We start from the raw sequence: 23,728 nt of genomic DNA on the forward strand, positions 1-23,728 counted from the left end.
CCACAATGCTTGTAAAAGTAGTGGCTAGGAGGAGGATAAGAAGCAGAAAGACCTGTCCTGCTGAATCCAGCTTATGTCAGTGATAGAGAACTGGGTACCAGGTGTGTCTGACCAGGGCAGGACCATATAACAAGGCAGTGTAGTCAGGTGTTTAGAGGTGTGACTGGGGGGTAGCTAGAAAGCAAGGAGAAAGGAATATCTGTGTAGTTGGCCTGTGGCAGGGCGCGTAGGTGGGAGCCTTGGACAAGGGAGGGAGAGGAGCCAAGCAACCAGCAGAAGAGGAGAGCAATTGTGAGTAACCTCTCATCAGAGCTATCACAAACCCATTTTTCCATTCCATGGTAGCAGTAGTTGTAGCACCCTTCCCTCTGGAGCCAGGTAAGATCCTGCTGGGAAATGGCCTGCTGTGTTGAGCAGTGTTGTCCTGTCTGTGCGCCTTGTTTGTCTGGATCCCTCTGCTTTCTGTTTTCATCCTAGAATTACAGCATAATCTTTCTGGGGTTAGCACTGTCTTTGTTTGGTATCTATAAATCACCATCATCACAGGGTCCTGGCTTGGGACTGCACTGCCTAAGTTCAAATTCCTGAGCCTTTTTGGTTGAGGGGATATAGCTGTGAACCTGAAACCCACTCCTGAGCAAGTGGCCCAGACAAAATTAATCTCCTACTGTGCAGGAAGGCTGGGAAGTCTCCTGCAGAGTTAGTTTTTCTGTTAGCAAATCAGTGCTGTAACACGGGATTCCTTGCTGCCCTGTTCTAAGTAAAACCTGACTTTTCACCTTGTCAGCATCTCCCATACCAAATTATGGCTGGAAAAAGGGCTGGGAAGAATGGGTGGTGCAGATCAGGGGAAGTGGCTGGTCCCCGAGGCCACTGGCTGAAGACCAGTGCCAGCTAAACGTACAGTCTTGAGTTTTCTTCTGCATCAGACACAGTGTTAGTGTGTGGATTGATCACTGCGACACTGAGGTCACACGAGATGTGACTGATTTGATCCGCTCTGGACAACAGGAGTTCTTGGACTCTTCGTGTATATGTGATACAGTGGGCTTCATCCTGTCTGTCCCAGAAAGAATAATCTTGGATAGGATGGATCTGTTTGGAACCGCCCCCTGCTTTTTCCTGCTGCACCTAATCCAGCTTTTAAAAGCGTTTCTCAATGTTCGGTTGTGTATTCTGAGCATGTGATAAGGCTGAAAGAAGGGAGCTGTGGTTGCTAGATGGTTTTAAGACATGATGCAATGGATACAGCTCATCTGCTCTTCTATGGTGTGACACTGTTCTTGGATTGCCCTGCAGTATCGTATGTGTCACTGGCGGGAGCTGGACAGAGAGATTTGGGCACATTGTGGTGGAAGTGCCTGGAGGAGGACGTGGAGTTTCTGGGCATATTTTCACCTATCAGGTAGCGTAACTATTGCTTCTTTAATACCTCTCCCTGTTCTTCAGTATCTCTGCTAAATGGCCATCTATCGCATGAACTTATGGAACTCTACCAGGCACTTGTTGCTGGTATTTTTATCTGATTTTTGTGGTGTTTGGGGGTTTTCTTTTTTTTTGTCTTTTTTTTCTTTTTTGTTTTTTTCGGAGGTTTTTGGGTTTTGTTTTTCATTTTTTTTCTCGTTTTTGCTTTTTTCTCCCTTTTTTCCTTTCTTTCTTTCTCCTTTTTTCCTTTCTTTCTTTCTCCTTTTTTCTTCCTGTTTAGATTATAAGAACAGCTGTACTGGATAATACTAAAGATTCTGTAGTCTAGTGATTTTTTTAAAAATTTTTTTTCTGCAGTGGTAACTATTAAATACTTAAAGAGGAAAAATACAGATTACCTTTCTGATACGGAGATTTTTTTTTATTGATGACTTAACATCTTACTAAGACTTCTGACTTTCCTTTTATTAATTTGCAAATTGCTGCTTGAACACACTTTTAGCTTCTGACCTTCAGCAGCTAGTGGCAGTAGGTCTAAAATTACTGTACATTGTATGGAGAAATGTTTCCTATTATTTTTTTAAACATGTTTCTGATAACTTTTTGATATCTTAAACCCAGCAACTATAAAATAATATATAAGTAGTTCTTAGATAAAATTACTCGCTTTTCATCCTTGCTGCGCAACTTACAAGTTATGTACCTAGTTGCATGTCTCCCTCTCCCAAGGGAAGGGGAAACGGATGCCTGAAAAGTCTTAGGCTATTCCATTTTTGGCTGTATAGAACCGTGTTATATACTGGATTATGCTTGTTGCTCTTTTTGGTTCTATTATCACCATTTTGAGGTAGGTTGATGAGAAGTGCATACTATGTTCAAGATGCGAGTGCAAAAGGAATTTTTATTGTGGCATAAAAATCTTTTTTCTTAATTCCCTTCCCAGTAATTCCTACCACTTGGTGTTTTTTTATCAAGATCTGTGCGTATAGCTGGTAGAGTTGTCACAGGTACCAAAGCACTCTTGAACGGGCAGGAGCTATTTCGAAACTCACAACTGTGTACATGTTGGGTTGCTTTTTTGCTGTAGTCTCCCTGCTCCTTCTCACTTCATGTATCTTGCTCTTCATTTATTAGCAGTGACTTACTTGTGCCACTCTGCCTGGTTTCTCTAAATTTTGCTGCAGCTCCTCAGTGGTACTAAGTTTTTGTTACTCTGCATAATTTATCAAATTTCATTTCCCCTTTCCAGGTCACCTACAAGTATGTTTAACAGCACAGATATCAATACAAATTCTTAGGGCTCCCTGCTGGTAATCTCCTCATCTACTAGACAAACATACAATTTATTTGCTACCTTGTTTTTCCTAACCTGAGTTATTAATCCAGTTACTGATCTGAACAATCCCTTTGAACTGTTAATCCTAAGGTTTGTGTGTGAGGCTCACAGCTCTGCTGTTTGTAGCATCCATCTGGCTTTTGCAGTCTGTGGAAAGACTGATCCTCGGTTCATGGTTCTTGCCAGTGTGATTGATCCCTCCTCTGTTGCCTCTGCTCCGTAAGGTAGCTGCTGGAGCCTAGCTGAGGCCTGCCTGTGATTGGGATCTATAGCTTCTGTTTTCAGAGTACTGGAGGTCACTGAACATGTTCTGCTGTTTTCTTTCCTTGCTTTATCTTTTGAGGTCCTTGTCACTCACCTCTTTTTTTTTTTTTTTTTTTCTTTTTTTCCCCCTCCTCTTCTAGAACCCAGAGCTGAAATCCATTGTTCCAACTCAGGGCCCCAAAGCGGGAGGAACCTGCCTTACCCTTCTGGGCTCAAAGCTGCTGACTGGGCATCCTAGTGAGATCAGTGTCCTGCTTGGAGACCTCCCTTGCCACATGTAAGATCAGAGCCTGCCAATGTGCTGGCTGTGCACTGCCCTGAGTCCTTCCCAGAGCCCTGCAGGGCATGATGCTGCCTGGGTCAGCCCTCAGCACAGGCTGTTGGAGCTCCGCTCTCCTCTGTGTTCCAGGAGATCCTCCCCTTGAGGATCATGGCAGCAACCTCAACCATCCTACATTCCTGCCCACATTCCCTTGGACTTGAACAGTGCTACATGGCTTCTGTTCTGCATGTCTCTTGACAGACTATACCCCATCCTGACAGCTCTGCTTTTGCTGATGGGGAACTGCAGTTGGCTCCTGCAGACTAACACTAAGAGCTGCTTGTTCTCTTGCATCTTGGGACACATACACCTGACAGCACTGCTGGTGAGAAGGTGCACATGCCGTGGTAGCATGCTTCCAGTCTTTTCAGTCTGGACAGTGCCTGTACCTGCTTTTTGTCCACATGCTGCTCACTGACAACTGCCCAGCAATTATTGCTTGCTTAGATAAGGCACAAGACCTTTCAGCATTAAATTTAGGAAAATACCAGAAGAGGTTTGCAGACTTTCTGCAAAGAGCAAGGCATAGTACTACAAAATCTGTCTCTGCAGTGGCTGTGTTAATCCCTTGTTCTGTCTTCTGTCTCTCCAAGCCTCTCCGAGATGACGGAGGATCAGTTGGCTTGCCAGACAAGTCCCAGCAATGTGTCTGCAGAACTCCCAGTCACTATCAAATATGGGGACCAAGAGCGGAGACTGGAAGGATCCCTCTTCAGATATACTCTGGATCCCAACATCACTTTTGCAGAGCCACCTAAAAGCTTCCTCAGGTAGAAAGACTGGAGTGCACCTTCCCCAGGGCTGTGTGCTGAGGCAGATACTACAGCACCAATGTTGAGTTGCACTTTGGAGTAAAGCCAGGCTTGTAGGAATGAGCATAAGCAGAAGGGTGGGAGCGTGGGTAAGACAGAGCTAATGAATAATAGGTGGATGAGATCAGCTACTTTTCTCTTTCAGTGGAGGGAGAGTGCTCAGAGTTCATGGATACAACTTGGATGTTGTACAGAAACCGAAGATCCGAGTTACAGTTTCTCCATCTGAACGCCGGCGCCGAGGACTGGGACGATGGCGCAGAATCATCCCAGACACCGAGTGCCCTGAGGATGCTCTGTGCAGCGTCCAGCAGGTAGCATGGCAAAGTGCTCAGTGGAGCTGAGAGTGTATAAAGGTTGATGTGTTGCTCTGCAGAGATGGACTTTCTGTCTCTAGGGCTTCTGGGCCCCTTGCTGTTATCTTCTTGGATTGCACCAACTAACAGTCTTGGCCAAGTGGAAGTGTTCTCTGCTAGACTGAGAGATTAAGCACTTTCACAAACATTTCCACCAGTTGCGTCTGCCTCTGCTTAGAGATGTGCAGGACTTGCGATGTGGGACAGAAACAGCAGGACAGCAGTGTGGAGATAAAGAAATCTACAGCTGAGACAAAGAGCTTGTGTGGCTCAGCATGTCCATGCTCCAGACTCTTCCTTTCACATAGTTCTGTCCATCTCTGTGGCCCCTGGGCTCTCTTTCACTCTGAGATACACAAACAGGTAGAGTTCAGTGAAATTACCAGTTCCACCAACATTTTCTGCTCTCCTGCTGCCAGTGTCCTGAGATGGGTCACTGCAGAAGTATTGATGTGATCATCAAGGTCACAGACCATGCAGCAGAATTTGCATTTTAATTTGAATTTGTAGAGGGTGTTTGGCAGCCAAAGTACAAGAAGGATTTGCATTATTAGTGCAAATGATGGAGGGCTTCCTGTACATAAACTTGGAGAATATGTTCCTGATGCACAGGCATCAATAATAGCTGGTTTTACCCATGTTCTTAAGAAGGTATTTGTGTCTGTAGGGGAGAAAAAAAAAAGGAGACTCTAATTCTTTCACCAAATGTATAAAACATATTGAACTGGATAAAGGAACACGTTTTTCAAAGAAGCATTCAGGCTAGGAAATCAGCCTTGCATTTGAAGGTCTTTGGTCTCATTCTGTCAGAGCAGGGAGATCTAAAGCTGATGTCTCTCCAGAATTTGCTGCTGGAGGAATGTCAGAGCGGATTCCCACTGCTGAGAGCTAGGTATTTGCAACAAAACCAGTGCTATGAAAGCTTTCTTTAGAGAAACATAGGGAATTCCTCAGATCTTGGATTTTTCCCTCTACAACTAAGCAGAATTCCTTTGGCATTATTCCAGATAAGAGGAATGCAGACTGGCCCCAGATTGCTTAGGGTTGGGAAGTATTGCAAAGCTGCAGAAGAAGCATTAGCATTTCACTGCTGACACTGTTTTTGCTTTTTGCATTTAGTTTGAAGAACCATGTCTCATTAACTCCTCCTACCTGATCCTGTGCAAAACTCCAGCCATTAACTTGCTGTTGCGGAGTGTCCATATCAAACTGGAATTTATTCTGGATAATCTGAGCTTTGATTTCAACTCATTGCATCCCATGCCCTTCTCTTATGAAGTCAACCCCACCCTGAAACCATTGAATGCTGAAGACCCTGCCAAACCATATCGTCACAAGCCAGGAAGCGTCATCTCTGTGGAGGTAACACAAAAACTAGCTGGAAATAATGTTCCTTGTACAAAGTTGTTTCTAACCTGAGTGTTTTAAATTGGTGTCATGCAGCATCCAAGGTTTTAAAGCATTTGACAGGCTTACAACCTGTTACAGTACATCTACTTTGGCCTATGAGAAATACTACATAAGAAGAGGGACAAGAGTGCATCAAAAAAGCCTCTTGAGCCCATAAATCATTGTTAAGGGCTTCATAGGGCATGTGGAAACTGTTGTGCTTTTTTGGTTTTAGTCCTAATAAACCATTTGTATATGAGATATTAGTACTAAATAAACGCACATCCTATTCTCAGCTGCTGGCTTTTTCATAACAAGAAGTTACAAGATTCCTCTAGAAGTAACTCAGAAGTAAAAGAATCCTGGCAGTAGGGAAGACCTGTTATTAGGTGGAGGTAGGAAAATCACTCTTCAAAGATGATACGGAAGGGCAGAGTGGCTAATGTTTTTTCTGTACATGCGAGAAAAAAACGTCTGAGGTATTTCTTTTGTTTGGAAAGGTATTTTCTGGTCCAGCATTCATTAGGAAAATTAATGGCTGCAGCTGGAGATGTACTTTCTCCACTTGCTCTTTTTTCACATATGAGTAAAAACTGTGAGGATGTACTGGTTTAGAAATGTCTAGACTGCTGCCATTGGTATTGAATGCATCTTGGAGAAGTAGGGCAATTTGAGAAGACTGAAAGAGAACTAACAAGCTTTCAAAGAGCAAGGAGGTTGATCTACCAACCCGTCAGGATATCCTGACAGAGCTCTGGGCAAAAGCATGAAAATGCTGCTGCAGGATTCAGCTTAGAGAGCATTAAAACATAAAAATGTAATTAACATCAGTCAGCATGGTTTTATTTAAAAAAAAAAAAAAAAGTCTTAATCCCCAAAAATTAAAGCAGATTTGTGTAGCAGATAAGAACAATAGCACAAATGTGTTACACCTTTGAAAGGCATTGATTGACTCACCTGAGTGCTTAGGTTAACTGACATGAGACTACCTTTTTAAATATACGCACATTGTGTGTATGTATATGCATATACACACAGAGTGAAGAGTTGAGCTTGGTTGTGCTATGGCTGAAGAGCCTTAAGAAGACAGGCTATTTATAACTGTACTTATGCAGCATGGTACGGGTCCTAAAGCTATAATCTAAATCCTATGCAAGTGAATTTTTTAGCTTACAAAATGAACTTCTGCAGCCAATTCAGATGCGAGCCTAGTCAGAGAAGAAAAAAGGCTGCTTTCATCCTCTGGCATTGGTCTCCTCCATCTTCTCTGAAGCCAAGGAAATTGCAGGGCTGTTTCTTCCCTGATTTGATGTGCTGTTCCACATCTGTTCCAGGGGGAAAATCTAGATCTGGCTATTTCAAAGGATGAAGTTATGGCTATGATTGGGGAAGGAATCTGTGTGGTGAAGACACTAACAAGGAATCATCTCTACTGTGAGCCTCCCTCTGAGCAGCCAGCTCCACGGCACCGCACGAAGCGGGAGGGCACAGACTTGCTCCCAGAGTTCACGGTAGGGAATCAGCAGTACCACAAGAAATCCTGTTGCTTGTTGAAGCACAAGCAAGAAGTAGCGGTGGAGGCAGGGAGTGGGATGGGAAGTGGAGGAAAGCAGAAGCCCTGGGGGGGACAGGGGAGGTACCAGGGGTGGCAAGGAGCTGCTCTTGTTCTCAACTCTACTCTTCTGTACCAAACATTGTCTGAAAGCAAATGGTATACCTGGATTCAGGAGCTGTGCTGTGGGACAGCTTTGCTAGAGAGCTGTATGCCACCATGCACCCATTTTGGAGAAACCCTGTGGCTTTGCATTTCATTGCTGCACTGAGCTTATGTGGTGGCACGTGCTTTCTTACAGGTACAGATGGGAAACCTGAACTTCCTCCTGGGCCGAGTGCAGTATGACACAGAAAGCCAGCTCACCTTCCCGCTGGAGGCACAGATTGGTTTGGGTGTTGGTGCATCCTTTGTGGCATTGATTGTTCTGGTCATCGTCTTCATATACAGGTAAGAAACTCTGGCATTGTATGAGATCTTTAAGTTCCTCTACAACGTTATTGAGTGGATGTGGCCAAGCGTGTACATCTTGGGCCTAAACAAGGCCCCAGTTTTCTTTATTTTGTGCTAAATTCTGAGCCTCTGGTGTTGTTGGATGTGTGATGCATGTTGCACCTGCTGGTCACATCCTGCACTGTGGTTCATTCAGAGCCCCCATCTAATGGGTGCTCCAAGAGATACGCCTAGTTTACAGAACACTGTTTGGTATCCTATAAAAGAGATGTTCAGTAGAAATCACCTCAACACCAATTTCCCTGGAGTCTTTGGCAGCAACACAACAGTAGGCAAGGACAATCCCTGGGCTAGGACTGCTGGGAACAATTCTGCTTCTTATTGCAGGAGGAAGAGCAAACAGGCTCTCAGGGATTACAAGAAAGTTCAAATCCAGCTGGAAAACCTGGAAACAAGTGTTCGGGACAGATGCAAAAAGGAATTCACAGGTCAGTCACAGAGCTCCTAGGTTCTTGCAGCTTCAGGGAAGCTTGAAGAACCATTTTCAGCCCTACCTCTCTTTCCCTTCCTGCATACTTGTTTGGGTAGCTCAGAGCAGGCAATAACTTTATCCTGTGCTAATGCGTTGAAACAGATAGCCAAATTCTTCCATCTTTAATTCTTCTCTTTAATTCAGAGCATAGTAATCTATACTGACCCCTCTGATGCTCCAGTTCATCCTCCAGACTCAGATGAAGAGCACATTTGGACATTTGGAAAGACCTTAAGGACACCTAGTCCAGTCTGTGTAGGGCAAGTTGAATTACACCCCATATTTTGGGCCCACAAACGTTGTACTTCAGCTGCTTACAGTAGTGACCCCTTGTGTGGGAGACCTAGGGCTCTAAAACTGTGCAGGTGACTCAGATTGTAATCTCCAACTAATGTGGGAAGCAGTGAGGAGCAGGAGATCTCTAATACCCTTTCTCTGATGTAGATAATGACTGTAACCACAGATCTGTGCTGAACAGTGGCTTCCTCTTTACGAAGCTGGAAGCCAGCCCTCGACTGTAAATGAGAATAGTCACGAAATTCTGGTTCCTCCCCAAGGCTGGAAGGTTCCTAAAGCAGTTTCTCCCAGTGCCTAGTCTAGTTTTAAATGTTCTAGCAATGGGACCCCAATTTGCCTTTTCCCGACAGGAAACATCCTTCCTCAGTCCCATCCTGCTGGTCCTAGTTCCTGCACTCACCTCATGCTCAGCACCATCAGTTGTGTGATCATGTATTCAACCTCATGGGCATTTCCTTTCCCTCAGACCTGATGACTGAGATGATGGACCTCACAAGTGACCTTGTGGGTACAGGAATCCCCTTCTTAGACTACAAGTCCTATGCAGAGCGCATTTTCTTCCCGGGCCACAGAGAGTCACCACTGCAAAGGGACCTGGACATCCCTGAGTGCCGGCGGCAAACTGTGGAGCAGGGCTTGGTCCAGCTCTCCAACCTGCTCAACAGCAAGCTCTTCCTCACCAAGGTAATGTCCCTCTCTCTGCTTGCAGCCTGCTGTGGGGTCAGGGCCACATCACTGGCAGCTGGTGGCAGGAAACGGGCGGTGTCTGTTAAAGCTCATTCCTGAATAGCTCCCAGCACCACCACTTCTTCCAAGAGCCAGACACCGTGACTGCCTTGTTTTCAGCGGATTCACACACTGGCTTATCTCTTTCCCCACCAGTTCATCCACACTCTGGAAATCCAGCGCACTTTCTCGCCGAGAGACCGGGCCTATGTGGCATCATTGCTCACTGTGTCATTGCATGGGAAGCTGGAGTACTTCACTGACATCCTCAAAACTCTTCTGAATGACCTTGTGGAGCAGTATGTGGCCAAGAACCCCAAGCTGATGCTGCGGAGGTGAGTGAGCTAGCTACCCAAGGACACAGAGCCTTTCTGCCCAGCTGGCAAGCTCTGAAACTCCTGTGGGTAGGATAACATCATGGCATGGGTTGCAGCTGTAAGATCAGTGTGTGTCCAGACAACACATATCAAACGGGAGGAAGCAGTAACAATGATAGCCCTCTCCCCAGTCAGCAATTGGCAGGGAAAATAGCAGAAAAGGTGTGAAAAGAGTAGGAAGCTGGAGTTGCCCACCCCAGCTCTTTCCGTGGGTTCAGGTGGGCTCTACCAAGACTGCTAATCTCACTTTGCTGTTCAGAGGTCCCTGGGGTCGCAGTCATGCCATGTTTGGACGCTAAACTGAAATATCTCCTGCGTTTGGATACCCATTAGCCTCCTGCCTGGTCCATCCTTCTGATCTGAACAAATTTTCCTTGTTTGAGACCTACCAGAGGCTTTCCTTTGTTCCCTGCTTGCCTGTCTCTCCACTCCTGTAATTTGGTGCCTCCTTCAGGCTGAAAAGTGCGTCAAATAAGTGGTATCAAAAGCATTAACCTTACTGGTCTCTAAAGTCTTTTTTTCTTTTTTTCTCCCTTGATCCTATACCATCATTTACTGTGCTCTTTTCTCAAGGGGAGTTATCTTTATCTCCAAATCCCTCCCTGCTGTGCACCGTATTCCTGTGACCAATCTCATGCTCTCTTTCAGGACAGAAACAGTGGTAGAGAAGCTGTTAACCAACTGGATGTCCATCTGCCTGTACGCATTTGTGAGGGTAAGTTCTTTGTCCCTTTGTGGTGTAGAGGGGCCAAAAGAGGGGAGACAGCCACAGCTTTGCTTTGTGCACCATCCTGTATTTCAGGGTGGGGAATGAGAGAGCTGGGCTGCTCACTGCAGAGAGGTATGCTTAAATCAGCATTAATACCACTCAGTGTTTCCAGGATGTTTTGACAGATTATGGAGGGCTCAGGGTAGCTCCTTTATCTTGAGACACGCTGGTCATAGGCTGGTCTGTGCGTGGGGAGGACAAATTTTGATCTAATTCCTTTCCTGGAGACGGGTTGGCAAGGAGAGTCTCTCAGATTAGTGACGTGGAGGCAGAGCAATGCCTTGGTCTTCTGCATCCACCTGGTAGTTGGCCTGTGCACTTTCCTTGTGCATGGAGCAGGAGCTGTCGGCAGAGGCTCTGTCTTTGCCTGCAGTGGCTTAGCTGCTGTATGCTCAGTCCTGCTTCTCCTGTGCTTGGGTGTCCGTATTTCCAGGCCCTTGGGCTCTGCTGGGAGAAGGAAGCTGAATTTCTTTCAGGTGAAACTCCTTACTTTCTGTGTCAGGACTCTGTTGGGGAGCCACTTTACATGCTGTTTCGAGGAATCAAGCACCAGGTGGACAAAGGGCCAGTCGACTGGGTGACAGGGAAAGCCAAATATACCCTAAATGACAACCGCCTTTTGAGAGAGGACCTGGAGTACCGGACTCTGGTAAGCACTAAATCTTTTGTTCCCTCTGGGCTCTCTGGTGGGACAGTGCTGAATGTCTCTCCTCCTATTACTGAGGCAGAATTCTCTCCTAGGAGCCAGGTTTATCCCAGCAGCACAACTCCATCGACAGCAAGAGCTCTGCTAAATAGGGCACTTATGCCCAAGGCTGATAGGAGCCATCACCACAGTAATCCGGTGTATGTGCCGTGCCCTGTGTCTAGAAATAAGGGGATGAAATTGCTGCTGGCACATGAAAGCCCCTCCCCAGCGCTGTTGAACTGGCTTCCAGCTCTTGAGACTGAGAACAGTCTTCGATGTTTTCTTTCCTGAAGCTCTTCCAGTGAAAGGACTAGCTGCTAACTTGCCTTAATGCCAACTATCAAAGGTGTAAATGTGTCAGATGTAATCTGTAATGTGTCAGATGTAATCTGTAAGATTGCAGCTACTCATCTTTTCTTTTCTTTCCCAGACCTTAAACGCTTTGACGCAAGCAGGAGTTGCTGCAGGAGGGGCAGAGGAGTCCCAAGGGATTTCTGCAAAAGTGCTAGACTGTGACACCATAACACAGGTGAAGGAGAAAATCCTAGATCAGATCTATAAAGGGACGCCATACTGTCACCGACCAGACCCAGACACCCTGGACCTCGGTGAGCAGAACTCCTTGGTGCCAAAACTCAGTGAGGAAGTGGAAGAGTGGTCGTTTGCTATCTGTGCACAGCACCCTGGCATGCATGACGTTTGTCGTTCTCTGCTGAGTGTGCAGAGTCACTGACCAAGGATCTTGCACTCTGTCTGGACCCAGCAGGGCATGATGCAGGAAAGAAGCTAACAGCAAGAGGTAGGGGTGGGAAAGAAGCAATTGGGTCCAGCCCCTTCCATTTCATGGTGTTCTGTACCAGACTTTGGACCACGACAATGGCTTGGGCAAGGGGACACAGGAAAAAAAAGCATGGAGAACCTGTAGGAGGAGAGGACAATTTGAGTGCGGTGCAGAGATGCTGTAGTCATAGACTGGCTCTTCCTGCCAGTGAAGTCAATGGCAGCATCTCAGTAATGTATGTCAGGGAGGATTTTGCCCACAGTGGTTAATGAAAGGTTGTGAGGGAAGCCACTCAGTTTTCCATCTTCTTCATTCTTTGGCTGTTGCTGAATAGTGGTGACATTTATAGATGAGCAGGTATTGGGGGAATAGCAGGTAATAAGGACTATGGGTGCATATTTGTGGTTTGAATCACCTGCTTGAAGAGTCACAATCTGACAGAATTCCTAGGAACTTGTCAAGTGTCAGATGAGAGAGCTGGGCAGCTGCCTGTCCCTGTGCTCTAGGAGACTGTCCTGTGGCTGCAGGACTCTTGTGTTGTTACAGGTACTTGCTCACATTATGCTATCTGTGAAACAGCACGGATAAAGGTTGACCAGGATCAGTGGGTGTGTAACAAAGGATATGGCGGGTCAAAGCAAGGCAGTGATCTCACAGGTGCTGTGCTCTGAGGCAGGACCCCTACTAGAACCAGATTTTGCTGGTCACTTTCCAGGTGAATGTGGAAATAACAGGGACAATGCAAAGAACTTTGAATTATCCTGGGGATGGAAAGCAAACCTGAAAGGGTTTAAGAGCTTAACATCTTCAGCTTGTTGAAGAGAAGGCTGATATGTGACTCAATGCATTTATAAATGGAGAAAAATAGCTGACATTAAAGACTTTCTGGCCTTAAGTTCTGAGCGTCTAGACTTTTCTGTTAATCTTCTTCCTTCAAGGTGGTGGATAGACTGAATTGGCAAATCATGCCCCTTTTATTCAGGACAGTCAAACCTGAAGCTGTCTCTGAAAAGCTGCAGAAGAAAATTTTGTTGTTTGATAACTGGGTAAAAATCTCAGTGCCAGTAGATGCGAAGGATTTATATGCAGAAAATTAATCCTGGGTGTGTTCATGTACACAGATGGTTTGGGTGCGTGCATCGCAACAGTGTGTCCATGGGAACTTTCTCTTATTCCCTGACTGTTGGGCTGATGAACTCCCAGCCCTCCCATGATGCTGATGTAGCTTGAGCATTAGCCTTCTCTGGCATAGAGTTCCACTAGTTCAGGTTGAAGCACAACATATTTCAGAGATGCCTCAACAGTTTATCTTTTCATTTTTCTGTGTTTTAATGGCTGTAGAGTGGAGATCAGGGCTGGCAGGTCATCTGATACTGTCTGATGAGGATGTGACATCTGTTGTTCAAGGAACTTGGAAACGCCTGAACACTCTTCAGCATTACAAGGTCAGAACTCAGTCTACCATTGCCTTGTCTCGCCTCTTATCTTCTACACACTGTTACACTCTTTGTGGCTCTGGCTCCTGGTGGATCACTGTCAAAAGGTTGGAGCTTTCTTGCAGCAGCATATTCAGATTAAGTAAGTGCTGTGACCTGCACTCTGGCTTCAACAGGCATAGTCCACTCCTTAACCTGTACCTGAGACGTGGGCAGAGGTAGAATTTGGGAGGAGACACGTGAACTCATGCTTGGTGGCTGTTGCAATGAAGGCAACACTGCTACATCTGTTAATGTTCCAGTCCAAATCAGTTAGCAGGTGATGGCACACTGATCAGCGATGTAGCTTCAAGGAATGGAAAGAGGGGGTTTTTAGCTACCTTGCACCAATGTGTCATATCTTGCACCAATATGCCATATCTTGCTGCAACGTATTCTAGATGTGAATGACCTCAGTCCCTGAGTATTACCATCTTCATCATACTCCACACATCAGTTTAACTGGTACAAGCAAGATTCTCCCACCATCAGGAAAGACAGTGTTTCCCTGTTTCTATCCATATTTCTAGTAATGGTACAATCTGTTTTGGTCTACAAGCACTTGCCTGTTGTGCTGATGAGAAACATGCCATTTGTTTTGAATGCTGATTTTTGCTTGTGCACAGGTGCCTGATGGAGCAACAGTAGCACTGGTCCCTCGCCTGACCAAGCACATCCACAGGGAGAATCAGGATTACATCCCAGGAGAGAGTGAGTTTGATGTCCCATTCTCATAAAGTGATTTTATAGGACTTGCCAGTTAGTGCGACATGTGATTTGGAGCCTTGTAGGATTGTCAGGAAATTTGAAGCGTGGGCAGGTGAGATGAGAGAAAAGCAAAGGAGTGTAAGAGCAGAGGAAAGCCAGGCTGGGCATGAAAATGCAGGATAAGCACAATTCTGTTGTTCTGTCTTAGGGCTGAGCGCAGTCTGCAACTTGTAGGAATCTACTAACCTCAGGTGCTGAGCATGGCCTGAGGGTGGTGATGGGACCCCAGGCAGTTACCTCGCTGCCTGGTGCAACGAACAGCTCCATGGATACTCCTGTGGCACAAGGGACAATTGCCATAGGCTGCAGCTTAACAGGTTCAAATTGGACGTAGAAAAAAACTTCTTCAGCAAAAGGGTGGTGCAGCCCTGGAACAGACCACTGGGGTGGCGGGGGATCTCTGTCTGGGGAAGTTTCCAAGACCTTGAAGGTTTTGGCTGGACAAAGGCAACCTGATGTAGTGCTAGCAACAGTTGTACTCTATGCAGAAAGCTGGATAGAGACCTCCAGAGGTTCCTTCCCATTTGTGTTTCTATCATGCTATGAAATCTTGCTTCCCTGGGGATCACCTGGCCAAGCTCTGCTGTGAGAGAACTGACACTCATCTGTAAACAATTGCTTGTTTTAGAAACACCAATGCTGGAGGATGCAGATGAAGGTGGGATCAAACTTTGGCACCTGGTAAAACCAACAGAAGAGCCAGAGCTTCCCAAGCATCGGCGTGGGAGCTTAAGAGATCGGGAGCGAGCCAAGGCAATCCCGGAGATCTATCTGACACGTCTACTCTCAATGAAGGTGCGAAGAAGCACAGATTGTGTTGTGCTTGCGATCTTGCCTTCCTTCATATCCCCTGGCAGATTGCAGGGATGTGTATGAAGATGAAGAGCTCCTTTGTCTGGGTTGATGCACGTGCTGGTTGTTTCCCCTTAGATCCCAGCACTGCAGCGCCAAACTTTTACTCCTACTACTGGGTTAAGTTTTGCAGACCATCTGGGAGAGTGAGAAATGGGTTTATTCCTGTGTCCACCTCATGTTTGTCTTTGTGTGTCCCACAGAAAAAAGCAGGTACCCTGTGCTTTGCAGCAGAGTTTCTTTGGCAGCAGCGTCCACTGGGCTGCCATGTCTGCTCACCTTCCACCCCACCCAGCACCAAGAAGATAGTACTGACCTGTCACCTGCTGTAGCAAAATGATGCTAATAGTACACACCAACCATGTGCAGATTCAGCTGCGGTCATAAATCAGGCATAGCACCTGCTCGCATTCTCCTTTTTGCTTTATTCCAGTGTCATTGTTAAAAAATTGACCCAGGAATTTGTCCCTCTGCTCTGTTCTCAAGAAAGGATCAGCTTTGGGCATCCAGGTTCCCCAGCAATGCCCTGCTTGCAGTAGTACCGTTCCTCAAGGGACAGCCCAGGCACTTTGCCAGGCAGTGCCTGTGTTCTGCCCACATTTACTGAACTTCCTCTTGCAGCTGAGCAAACCCCTTCTCCCTGTTCCAGTCTGGTTAAATACAGCTGCTGGCAGCCAGCAGTCCCCCTCCACTAGCCAGTCTCTACGGTTCATTGCCATTCCATCGTGTTGCAGGCTCTCCCTCCTGTAGCAATCCCCTTTACCTGCAGTGGCTCTGAGTACCTCTGACTCCCCTCCATGTTTTGCTTTGTTCATGAGCTTCTCTCTGGCCTCTGTTCCAGAAACCACTGGGGCCTCCTTTCTCCTTTGCTGTTGCTCCCTGCAGTGGAGAGGAGGTAGCTTTGGACCGGTGAGGGGAGGTTGCTGAACAGCAGAGGGGAACCTTTCATCTGTGTGAGGCCTGGGCTCTCCATCCTCCTCTGCCTGTGCTGACTCTGTCCTGCTCGGTTCTCCACAGGGCACTCTGCAGAAGTTTGTGGATGACTTGTTCCAGGTAATCCTCAGTACCAACCGCCCTGTCCCTCTGGCAGTCAAATACTTCTTTGACCTGTTGGATGAGCAGGCAATACACTATGGGATTGCAGACCCTGAGACCATCCACATCTGGAAGACAAACAGGTATGGTGTTCCTGTGGGCCCCGGAGGAGGCACGGCTAAGCTGTCCAGAGCTGATCACTTGCAAAGTGACAGCCATCTTTGCCTACTGAGGAGGAGCAAAATGGGAGCGCAAGGCAGCTGAGCACGGCATGAAAAGCTGTTTTTGCTGGGAGGGCAAAGCTGGGAGATGTAGTAATGTGCAGAATATCTTTCAGCACCATAGCTGCTACCTTTGATACCCTGTTTCACTTGTCTTCTCTGCAGCCTTCCCCTGCGGTTCTGGATCAACATCATCAAGAATCCCCAGTTTGTTTTTGATGTGCAGACATCAGATAACGTAGACGCTGTGCTCCTGGTCATTGCGCAGACCTTCATGGACTCCTGTACAATAGCTGACCATAAGTTAGGGCGGGTAAGTACAGAGGGAGAAGGGAGCACAGTTGGCACAGACAACTGAGCAGTGCTGCCCCAGGAAGACAATAATGTTTACATAGTACCACTGGGACAGCAGGCCAGGCTCATCCTTGTTCCCATGTGCCACTGGAGCACTGGAGAGTGACTTAGTGGGGACTCCTGGGAAGAAGGAGGGAGGAGCTGATGATGTTTAGCATACAGAAGTTGTTGTTGAGGGGTGCTCTTTATTTACAGCTTACAGCTACTTGGGGGACAGAGCTAATCTCTAGTTGGCTGTGGTAGACAGTGTTAAGTCACAGGATGCATCTTGGGAGATTCAGGTTGGCCATTAGAAAAACTTTTTACCACCACTACTCACCCTGTGCCAAGGGTGGAACAGTCCTACACAGGTCACCAGAGATGGGATGGGTAGATCTCTGGAGGATTTCAGGAATCAGCTATGCAAAGCCATAGCCAATGTGATCTCATACTGGTGATCATCTAGCTCCAAGTAGAAGGTTTGGATAGTAGAGATCCCAGAGGTCCTTTCATCAACACATTTCATGGTTCCTAAGACTGCATTACTAGAAAATGACAGAATGACAGAAAATAGCAGTGATGGTATTAAACTGCTAAGGTTAGTCCACAGCATGATGAAGGTGCTTTTTGTAATCAATTCTGGTTTTGGATGTTCAAGGACTCTCCGATCAATAAGCTGCTCTATGCCCGGGACATTCCTCGCTACAAGCAGATGGTGGAAAGGTAAGCAATGAATGTGAGGAGTTGTAGTTTAAGCAGTAAGAAGGAGGCCAGGAAGAACAATACTCTAATTGCCTGTGTACCACTGTATAGGTATTATGCGGACATTCGTCAGACCATCTCTGCCAGTGACCAGGAAATGAACTCTGCCCTGGCTGAGCTATCACGGGTAAATAAAATTATTTCAGAAGTCACCCTGGCCCCTCACCTGTGTATCTAAGAGGAAGTTAGTAATGCAAAGAGGGGATATTACAGCTGAGTGTGCAGTTCTGCTCAGAAATACTGACTGTTCCCAGTGGCTACTCTGCTTTGTGGCACCACAAGGAGGGCGAGGGTCTGCCCAGCAAGCACTTGACGAGAAAAGTGTAGTCAAGGATTCAGGGCAAGGAGTACGTGTAATTTTTTTTCCTTTGCTAGGAACTACTGGTGAATTCCCTTTCCTGTTGCTTTGTGCAACAGGCACATTTCCTAATGAGTTATAAGGATGCAGAATTCAGAAGAACAATTGTTAGGTGTCTCATGGTTTTGTCTAACTTCCTCTCTTATTCAGAATTACTCAGGTGACCTCAATTCCCTGGTGGCTCTACATGAATTGTACAAATACATCAATAAGTACTATGACCAGGTGAGTGTGTTTCCAGCAGGTATAAACATGCCCTTCTCCTTTTACCATCCAACCAAAAAACCTCCAAAAATTAATAATTAAGAGCAACCAGACTATTACAACGCTGTGTATTGTTTCATTGGCATGCGTAACTTCCATGTCATAAGTTTGCTTTATTCTTATCAAAGAGGGAGGGAGGCAATCACAAAAAAGGACTTAGCTCTAACTTGGAGGCCGTTGGGATTTCATGTGTGCTTCTTCTTTTTTGACTCCAGTATCCAAATGCTCTACTTAAAAATTAAATGCAGTTAGTTCAGATTCATTTACTAAAGATATCATTTTCAGGTGAGAAGTTTAGCCTTCTTTTTGCACTGTGAAGTTTATAAGTTATTAGGACGAATCTAGAATACTTATTCTGTGGTTAATTTGAGATTAATTACTACATACCCGCTCTGGTCTTGAGCACACTGGATTTCAGCTTGGAGCTCTCCACTGTGCATGGAGTTGAGCTGGTTGACAGTGTTGTGTGCTGGAGAAAGGCTGCCAGTGAGCTCTGTCTCATTGCAGATCATTACTGCCTTGGAAGAAGACCCAACGGCACAGAAGATGCAGCTCGGATATAGACTACAACAGATTGCAGCAGCTGTGGAGAATAAAGTCACAGATTTGTGACAGGCACAGACAGACTGCTCTCCCCTGGCTGAACAGGGACAGTGCTTGTCCTAGCTATACACAGGGTGTCCTGCTGCCATTGGAACCAGACTCTCCAAGGAACCCATGGGTGACATGAACAGGGATGGCCAAGGCAGTACAAAGTACAAGCGTCCTTGCATCTCAGAGAATATTTTTTTACAGTTTTTTTCTTTCTAAAAGCAAAACAAAACAAAAAAAACCCCAAACTTTGGTTTTCCTCTGGCAGACTGTTGGGGGACCATGCAGCTCCTTCCTACAGATGTTCTGTGAATGTGCCAAGTTTCCAAACAATGTTGTTGAAAAGCCAGGTGACAACACCGAGCACCGTGTCTGTGGGGTCCTCGGCCTTGCACGGATGCCCTTGCCAGTGCTGGGAGACTCCCCTGCTGCAGCCGCTCACTTCAGCGGGGACGCAGGAAGCTTTCCCCAGGCTGACAGCTGTGCTAACGTCTGTCCCCGACTAGCGAGCACTCCTGCAGCATCCCACCTGAGAAACTTCCTTGCAGCAATGTCCCCACTGTTTCTGGATGTTGGATGTAGAAAGGAGAGCGTCCGATGGCGAAGGTCTCTTGCTCCCCAGTGTTCTGGTCTCTGACAGCTCATGCGCGACACCTGCTTGGATATAACGTGTTCACCAGCATGCGCGCTTGCCCAGGGACGTACTGTAAATGGGCAGCACCCCCTCACCCTTTCCCTCAGGACAAATTCAGCATGCGAGAGTCGCTGCCTGGCTCCCCCTCAGTCTCCGCTGACCCAGCTTGGGATTCGTCTTCCTGGTTCCTTGTGGTCAGAGGTTGCCCTGCTCTTTGGAAAAGCACAACAAATGCCTTGTGCCACTTCCCCTTCCTCCGGTGTCTAGCTGTTCTGCTGCTCTGAACTGGACTTGTAAATACCCTCAGAAAGTTAATGTATTTAAATGCTAAAGGAGAATGTTTAATTTTGTGGCTTTGAGACAAAGCTTTTCTTGGAGAAGCATCTCTGTGCACTTCTACTGACAAACGTCTGTCAGCACTGGAGCAAAGTTTTCTCCACTGCTTTGTCTGCAGGGATAACTCATAGATGTGTCTGTTGTAACAGCAGCTTGCTTTTCCCCGCAGCTCAGCTCAAGGCTTAGCTGAGCGCTCTTCTGTTAGGCTTGCCTTACACCTTACTCACAGTTTCACTTCCCAGACTCTCCTGTTGTGGCACATAGAAGGGTTATTTGGTGAGCTGTGAACTTGAGGAAGCAGTGAAGCACAACTGCGTTGTTCCCAAGGTGTGTGCGTCAGGTGTCCTGCAAATGGGAACGATTTGTGTGAGGAATGAGAGGTTGGAGCAGGCACAAGCACAATTAGTTGCCAGCTGTCACTGGGCAGCTCCTCGCTGCTCCCTCCTCAGTTCCTGCGCCTTGTGAACAGAGTACTCTGCCCTTCTGGGAGTGAAGTCCTATTTATAAGGGTGCCCTACTCGTTCTCACCCCCCGCTGCTAAGTCCAGGCTGGTGTTCTCCGTGCCTGGGGCAGGTAGACAGGTCGACTCCTCTGTCACTTCCCTGAGGTGGTGATTGTGGAGACCAGGAGGGACCAGAGCTAAAACAGGGCAGGATCATGTCCCTACCTCTCTTTACATTGCATAGAGCAGTAATTCCAGGCCTACCAGATCAGCCCTGTGGCTTTGTGTGAGTGCTGCGCAGTTGCAAAACTGTTCTCTGAGCAATATAACAAGCTAATGCTGGCCTCTCTTCCTACAAAGCCAGCTCTCTGCAGGATTCCCAGGTACTCTGTGTGCCCAGAGTATGGCCAACATCCCTGTGCTACCTCCTGCTCCTGTCCTGCTGTACCGAGCAGCAGAAACAGGGTGAGGGGCAGAGTTTGCCTCTCTTCTCGTAGGTGGGCACCAGTTTGGGTCTCGTTCCTGCCTGACCACCCATTTCCATGAAACTTATGGGAACTTAAGCATCTCTGAAACCTCTGTCTTGACCAAATCTGATTAAATCAGCCCAAAAAAAGCTGGGTGGAGGAAAGGATTGTGAGATGGGAAAAAGCAGATACAATGCACATGAGTAAAGCCCATTCCCTTAGGAACTGCAGGAGGTGATTCCTTGGTTTGAGGCAGGTGCAGGTATAGTGGCAGAGTAGCGTTGTCCCCTTGTGCGTTGATGGATGGACTTTCTGCCCCAGGCAGCAAGATGTAGTTTGTGGCCTCTCCAACTTGCTGAGTGTCTGCCAGGAGCCACAGGCTCTCTGGTGGATTTATGGCTCTGCAGACTGTTAATATCTGCCCCTATTTTTGCAGAATTATCTCTGCGCTTTCCCAGAACGGGATGGATTAGGGCTTAATTCTGGATCCACCTCACATTGGCAAAGGGAGGAGGACTTGGTGGCACTCCTGGAATCGTAGTGCAGCCTCTGCCCAGGTGGCTGACTTAAGCTGTAGGGTAAGTGGGCTCCACATCCTCTTTGCTTCTCAGTGGTGCTCTGGGATGTAGGAAATTATTTGCTTTCTCTGAGTGTATCTGTGAAAGTCTGCTTTTATTAGAGCAATAATCAAGGCTTAAAAATAGAGCTAAACGTAGGTGATTGACTTATTTAACATCTTGAGCTTGTTCTTGCATAGCTGGACAGGAGGCACTGCCCAGCACAGCTGTGGTGAGGGTGGAAAGCTGGCAGTGCCCATCTCTTCCTGTCCGTCTGTCCTTGGTGTTCTAGATACCGGCATCCTCCTCCCCTGCAGACACGCACTGAAAGCCCCTTGCTGGGATCAACTTGGGTGTTCAGGCGTGGCCCCTCTTCTCTCCGTCCGTGCCCCTCTCCCACGGCAAAATCTGTTACTATGACAGGGTTCTGTTGCATTTAAATTTGCACAAAACAGGTTTTATTATGAAATTCCCTATTGCAGGGAAGACTTAAGTATTCTTTCTCGTGATCCTTCCAAGTTTCTTCCCGTCTCTGCCTGATTCCATGACCAGCTTGCCAGACTCTCTGGAGACGAACGTTCCATCTCAAGGACGGAGAGTCCTCTCTGGATGGTCCTGTTTTCTTACAGGTAGCAAGTTGTGTGGGCACCAGCTGAGTGTGCCCTGCCACAGCGACCATTCCCCCTCTGCAAGGCACAAGTGGTGCAAGGGGATGTCACTGGTTTAATTGTATTCTCAGAAAGATGTTCTTGAATGGCAGGCATTAAGATTTGTTTAGTACTGCTGTCAGAGAAAGAAACTTGCTTCCACCGTGGTCTGGATGAAATGCCGAGAACTGATCAGTATTAAGATAAATACCTGTTAAGTGTATCTGAATGTTTCTCCTGTTGGCACAACTAAGAGTAGCTGGCACCCACGCGATGTAGATGTGAGAGCGCTTTGTTTCATCTGTCTGGTGGCAAATTTAGGCTGTACCTGGATGCTTTTTTTTTTTTTTCAGAAATGATGGGTAGTTCTTTTTTTTTAATGAAAATAAAGGGTTTGCAGATGCTGCTGCCTCAGTGGAATGCCGTTTCTGTTTCAGGGTGTGCCCCAGCTGCAGCAGGATGCTGCTTTTTTGGTGCCTTTCTTGTTGGGATGATTCTTTTGGTTTCCAGAACACCCAATGCGTTTGCTCTAATAGTCTTTCTGCCGGTTCTGTCCTGGTGACTCTGCCCTCTCCCAGCGTTGTGACTTGGTGTCTCTGTATGTTACAGTATAGCCTGACCTGCATTTACGCCCTGCCACATCTTGAGTTCTGCTAAGAGCACCCGAGGTACTGTCTTTCTCAAATTGGAATTAATTATTAATATTAAAAGCTTGAAAAAATCCGAATTTTGTTACATAGTGTAATAACTGTTTGTAGATACTGTTCTGAGATGTAGGAATCTATTGGTGATATAAGAGGTTTTGTCTGTAAATAATCAGTTTAGAGTCCAAATGATTTTAATAAAGAGAATTCTTACACAATAATTCAATAAATTTTAATATACAACCTCCCTGTCATGCTTGTGCGGTACCATGATGCAGTTGCCCAGCATCTATTCACCTCTTTTTCCTGCGAAGGGGAAACTGTGTCCCCCTGAGCCCCAGCCCGGGGGAGCCGTGCCCGGGGGAGCCGTGCCCGGGGGAGCCGTGCCCGGGGGAGCCGTGCCCGGGGCGCGTTCTCCCTCCTGCCCCCGCCGCAGTCCGGGAGATGCCGACTGCATCGCTCGGCGGTACCCTTGTGCCCCCCCACCCCACCCCACCCCCGGCTCCTCTGCAGTCTCCAGAGCTCAGATCCCAGCCCTGCCCCGGGGGAGCCCCCTCCCCAGCCTCTCGCCGCTCCTGCCGCCTGGGCCGGGCTGTAGCTGCGGGGGGACGGGGGACGGGGGGGGCATGGGACACCCCGCGGCGCGGCTCCTGGTTTTCCACCCAGGGTGAGCGGGGAGGGGGTTGTTTCGGGTACAGCTCGTGTCGGTGGCTGCGGTCCACCTGCGTGAGGCAGGAAACGGTGCTCCTAAATTAGCAAAACAACTTCAACTAACTGCGCAGTGCTTCCCAGGGATAAAGCTGGCTCCTGGCCCATCCATCCTACCTTTCCCTCCGCCCCCCCCCCCCCTTCCTTTGCTAGCAGAGTTTTGGATACAGCCTCCTTCCCCCCCCGCCATGTCCCTAGCCTGTGTGTTCCTGCTGGCCTTGTGGGGGTTACCAGTCCCTTGTCGCCGGTGCTGGCCCAGCACCCAGCCCGGCGCAGCCTCTGCCCCCTCCCCTGTTATTTTTAGGGCGGGGAAGGCAGGTGAGAGGAGGAGAGGGGCACAGGCAAGGGGAGAAGCGCTCCGGGAGGCCCCGACCTCGGTTTGGCAGCCGGGGTCTGCAGCGGAGCTACTGCTCGGCAGCGTTAACCCTTTGCTTCGGGGCTGGGGCTTGGGCGCCGCCGCCTCAGCCGGGAAACCTGAGCTGCGCGGCACCGGGGCCCCAGCGAGGGGGGGGCCGGGGCGGGCCCAGCCCTGGTGCGAGGCTGCCGCGCTTGACG

At 47.6% G+C, this 23,728-nt stretch overlaps 1 protein-coding gene across 1 annotated transcript in view; it reads left to right on the forward strand.

The window, feature by feature from the left end:
* Positions 1 to 19,663, forward strand: part of PLXNB1 (plexin B1) — a 57,174-nt gene extending 37,511 nt beyond the window's left edge. Inside the window, exons 16-37 of the mRNA XM_009822130.2 lie at positions 1,300 to 1,405; positions 3,166 to 3,302; positions 3,941 to 4,117; positions 4,305 to 4,473; positions 5,635 to 5,877; positions 7,239 to 7,415; positions 7,758 to 7,906; positions 8,297 to 8,397; positions 9,205 to 9,422; positions 9,621 to 9,799; positions 10,490 to 10,556; positions 11,113 to 11,259; positions 11,729 to 11,906; positions 13,421 to 13,524; positions 14,181 to 14,265; positions 14,951 to 15,117; positions 16,192 to 16,352; positions 16,596 to 16,743; positions 17,422 to 17,486; positions 17,577 to 17,652; positions 18,034 to 18,108; positions 18,655 to 19,663. Coding sequence (XP_009820432.1) covers positions 1,300 to 1,405; positions 3,166 to 3,302; positions 3,941 to 4,117; positions 4,305 to 4,473; positions 5,635 to 5,877; positions 7,239 to 7,415; positions 7,758 to 7,906; positions 8,297 to 8,397; positions 9,205 to 9,422; positions 9,621 to 9,799; positions 10,490 to 10,556; positions 11,113 to 11,259; positions 11,729 to 11,906; positions 13,421 to 13,524; positions 14,181 to 14,265; positions 14,951 to 15,117; positions 16,192 to 16,352; positions 16,596 to 16,743; positions 17,422 to 17,486; positions 17,577 to 17,652; positions 18,034 to 18,108; positions 18,655 to 18,759 — 3,034 coding nt within the window. The 3' untranslated portion in view covers positions 18,760 to 19,663. The remainder of the gene's footprint in view (positions 1 to 1,299; positions 1,406 to 3,165; positions 3,303 to 3,940; positions 4,118 to 4,304; positions 4,474 to 5,634; positions 5,878 to 7,238; positions 7,416 to 7,757; positions 7,907 to 8,296; positions 8,398 to 9,204; positions 9,423 to 9,620; positions 9,800 to 10,489; positions 10,557 to 11,112; positions 11,260 to 11,728; positions 11,907 to 13,420; positions 13,525 to 14,180; positions 14,266 to 14,950; positions 15,118 to 16,191; positions 16,353 to 16,595; positions 16,744 to 17,421; positions 17,487 to 17,576; positions 17,653 to 18,033; positions 18,109 to 18,654) is intronic.
* The last annotated feature ends 4,065 nt before the right edge of the window (positions 19,664 to 23,728 follow it).

The sequence above is a fragment of the Gavia stellata genome, chromosome 12 (assembly GCF_030936135.1).
Source record: "Gavia stellata isolate bGavSte3 chromosome 12, bGavSte3.hap2, whole genome shotgun sequence".
NCBI lineage: Eukaryota > Metazoa > Chordata > Aves > Gaviiformes > Gaviidae > Gavia > Gavia stellata.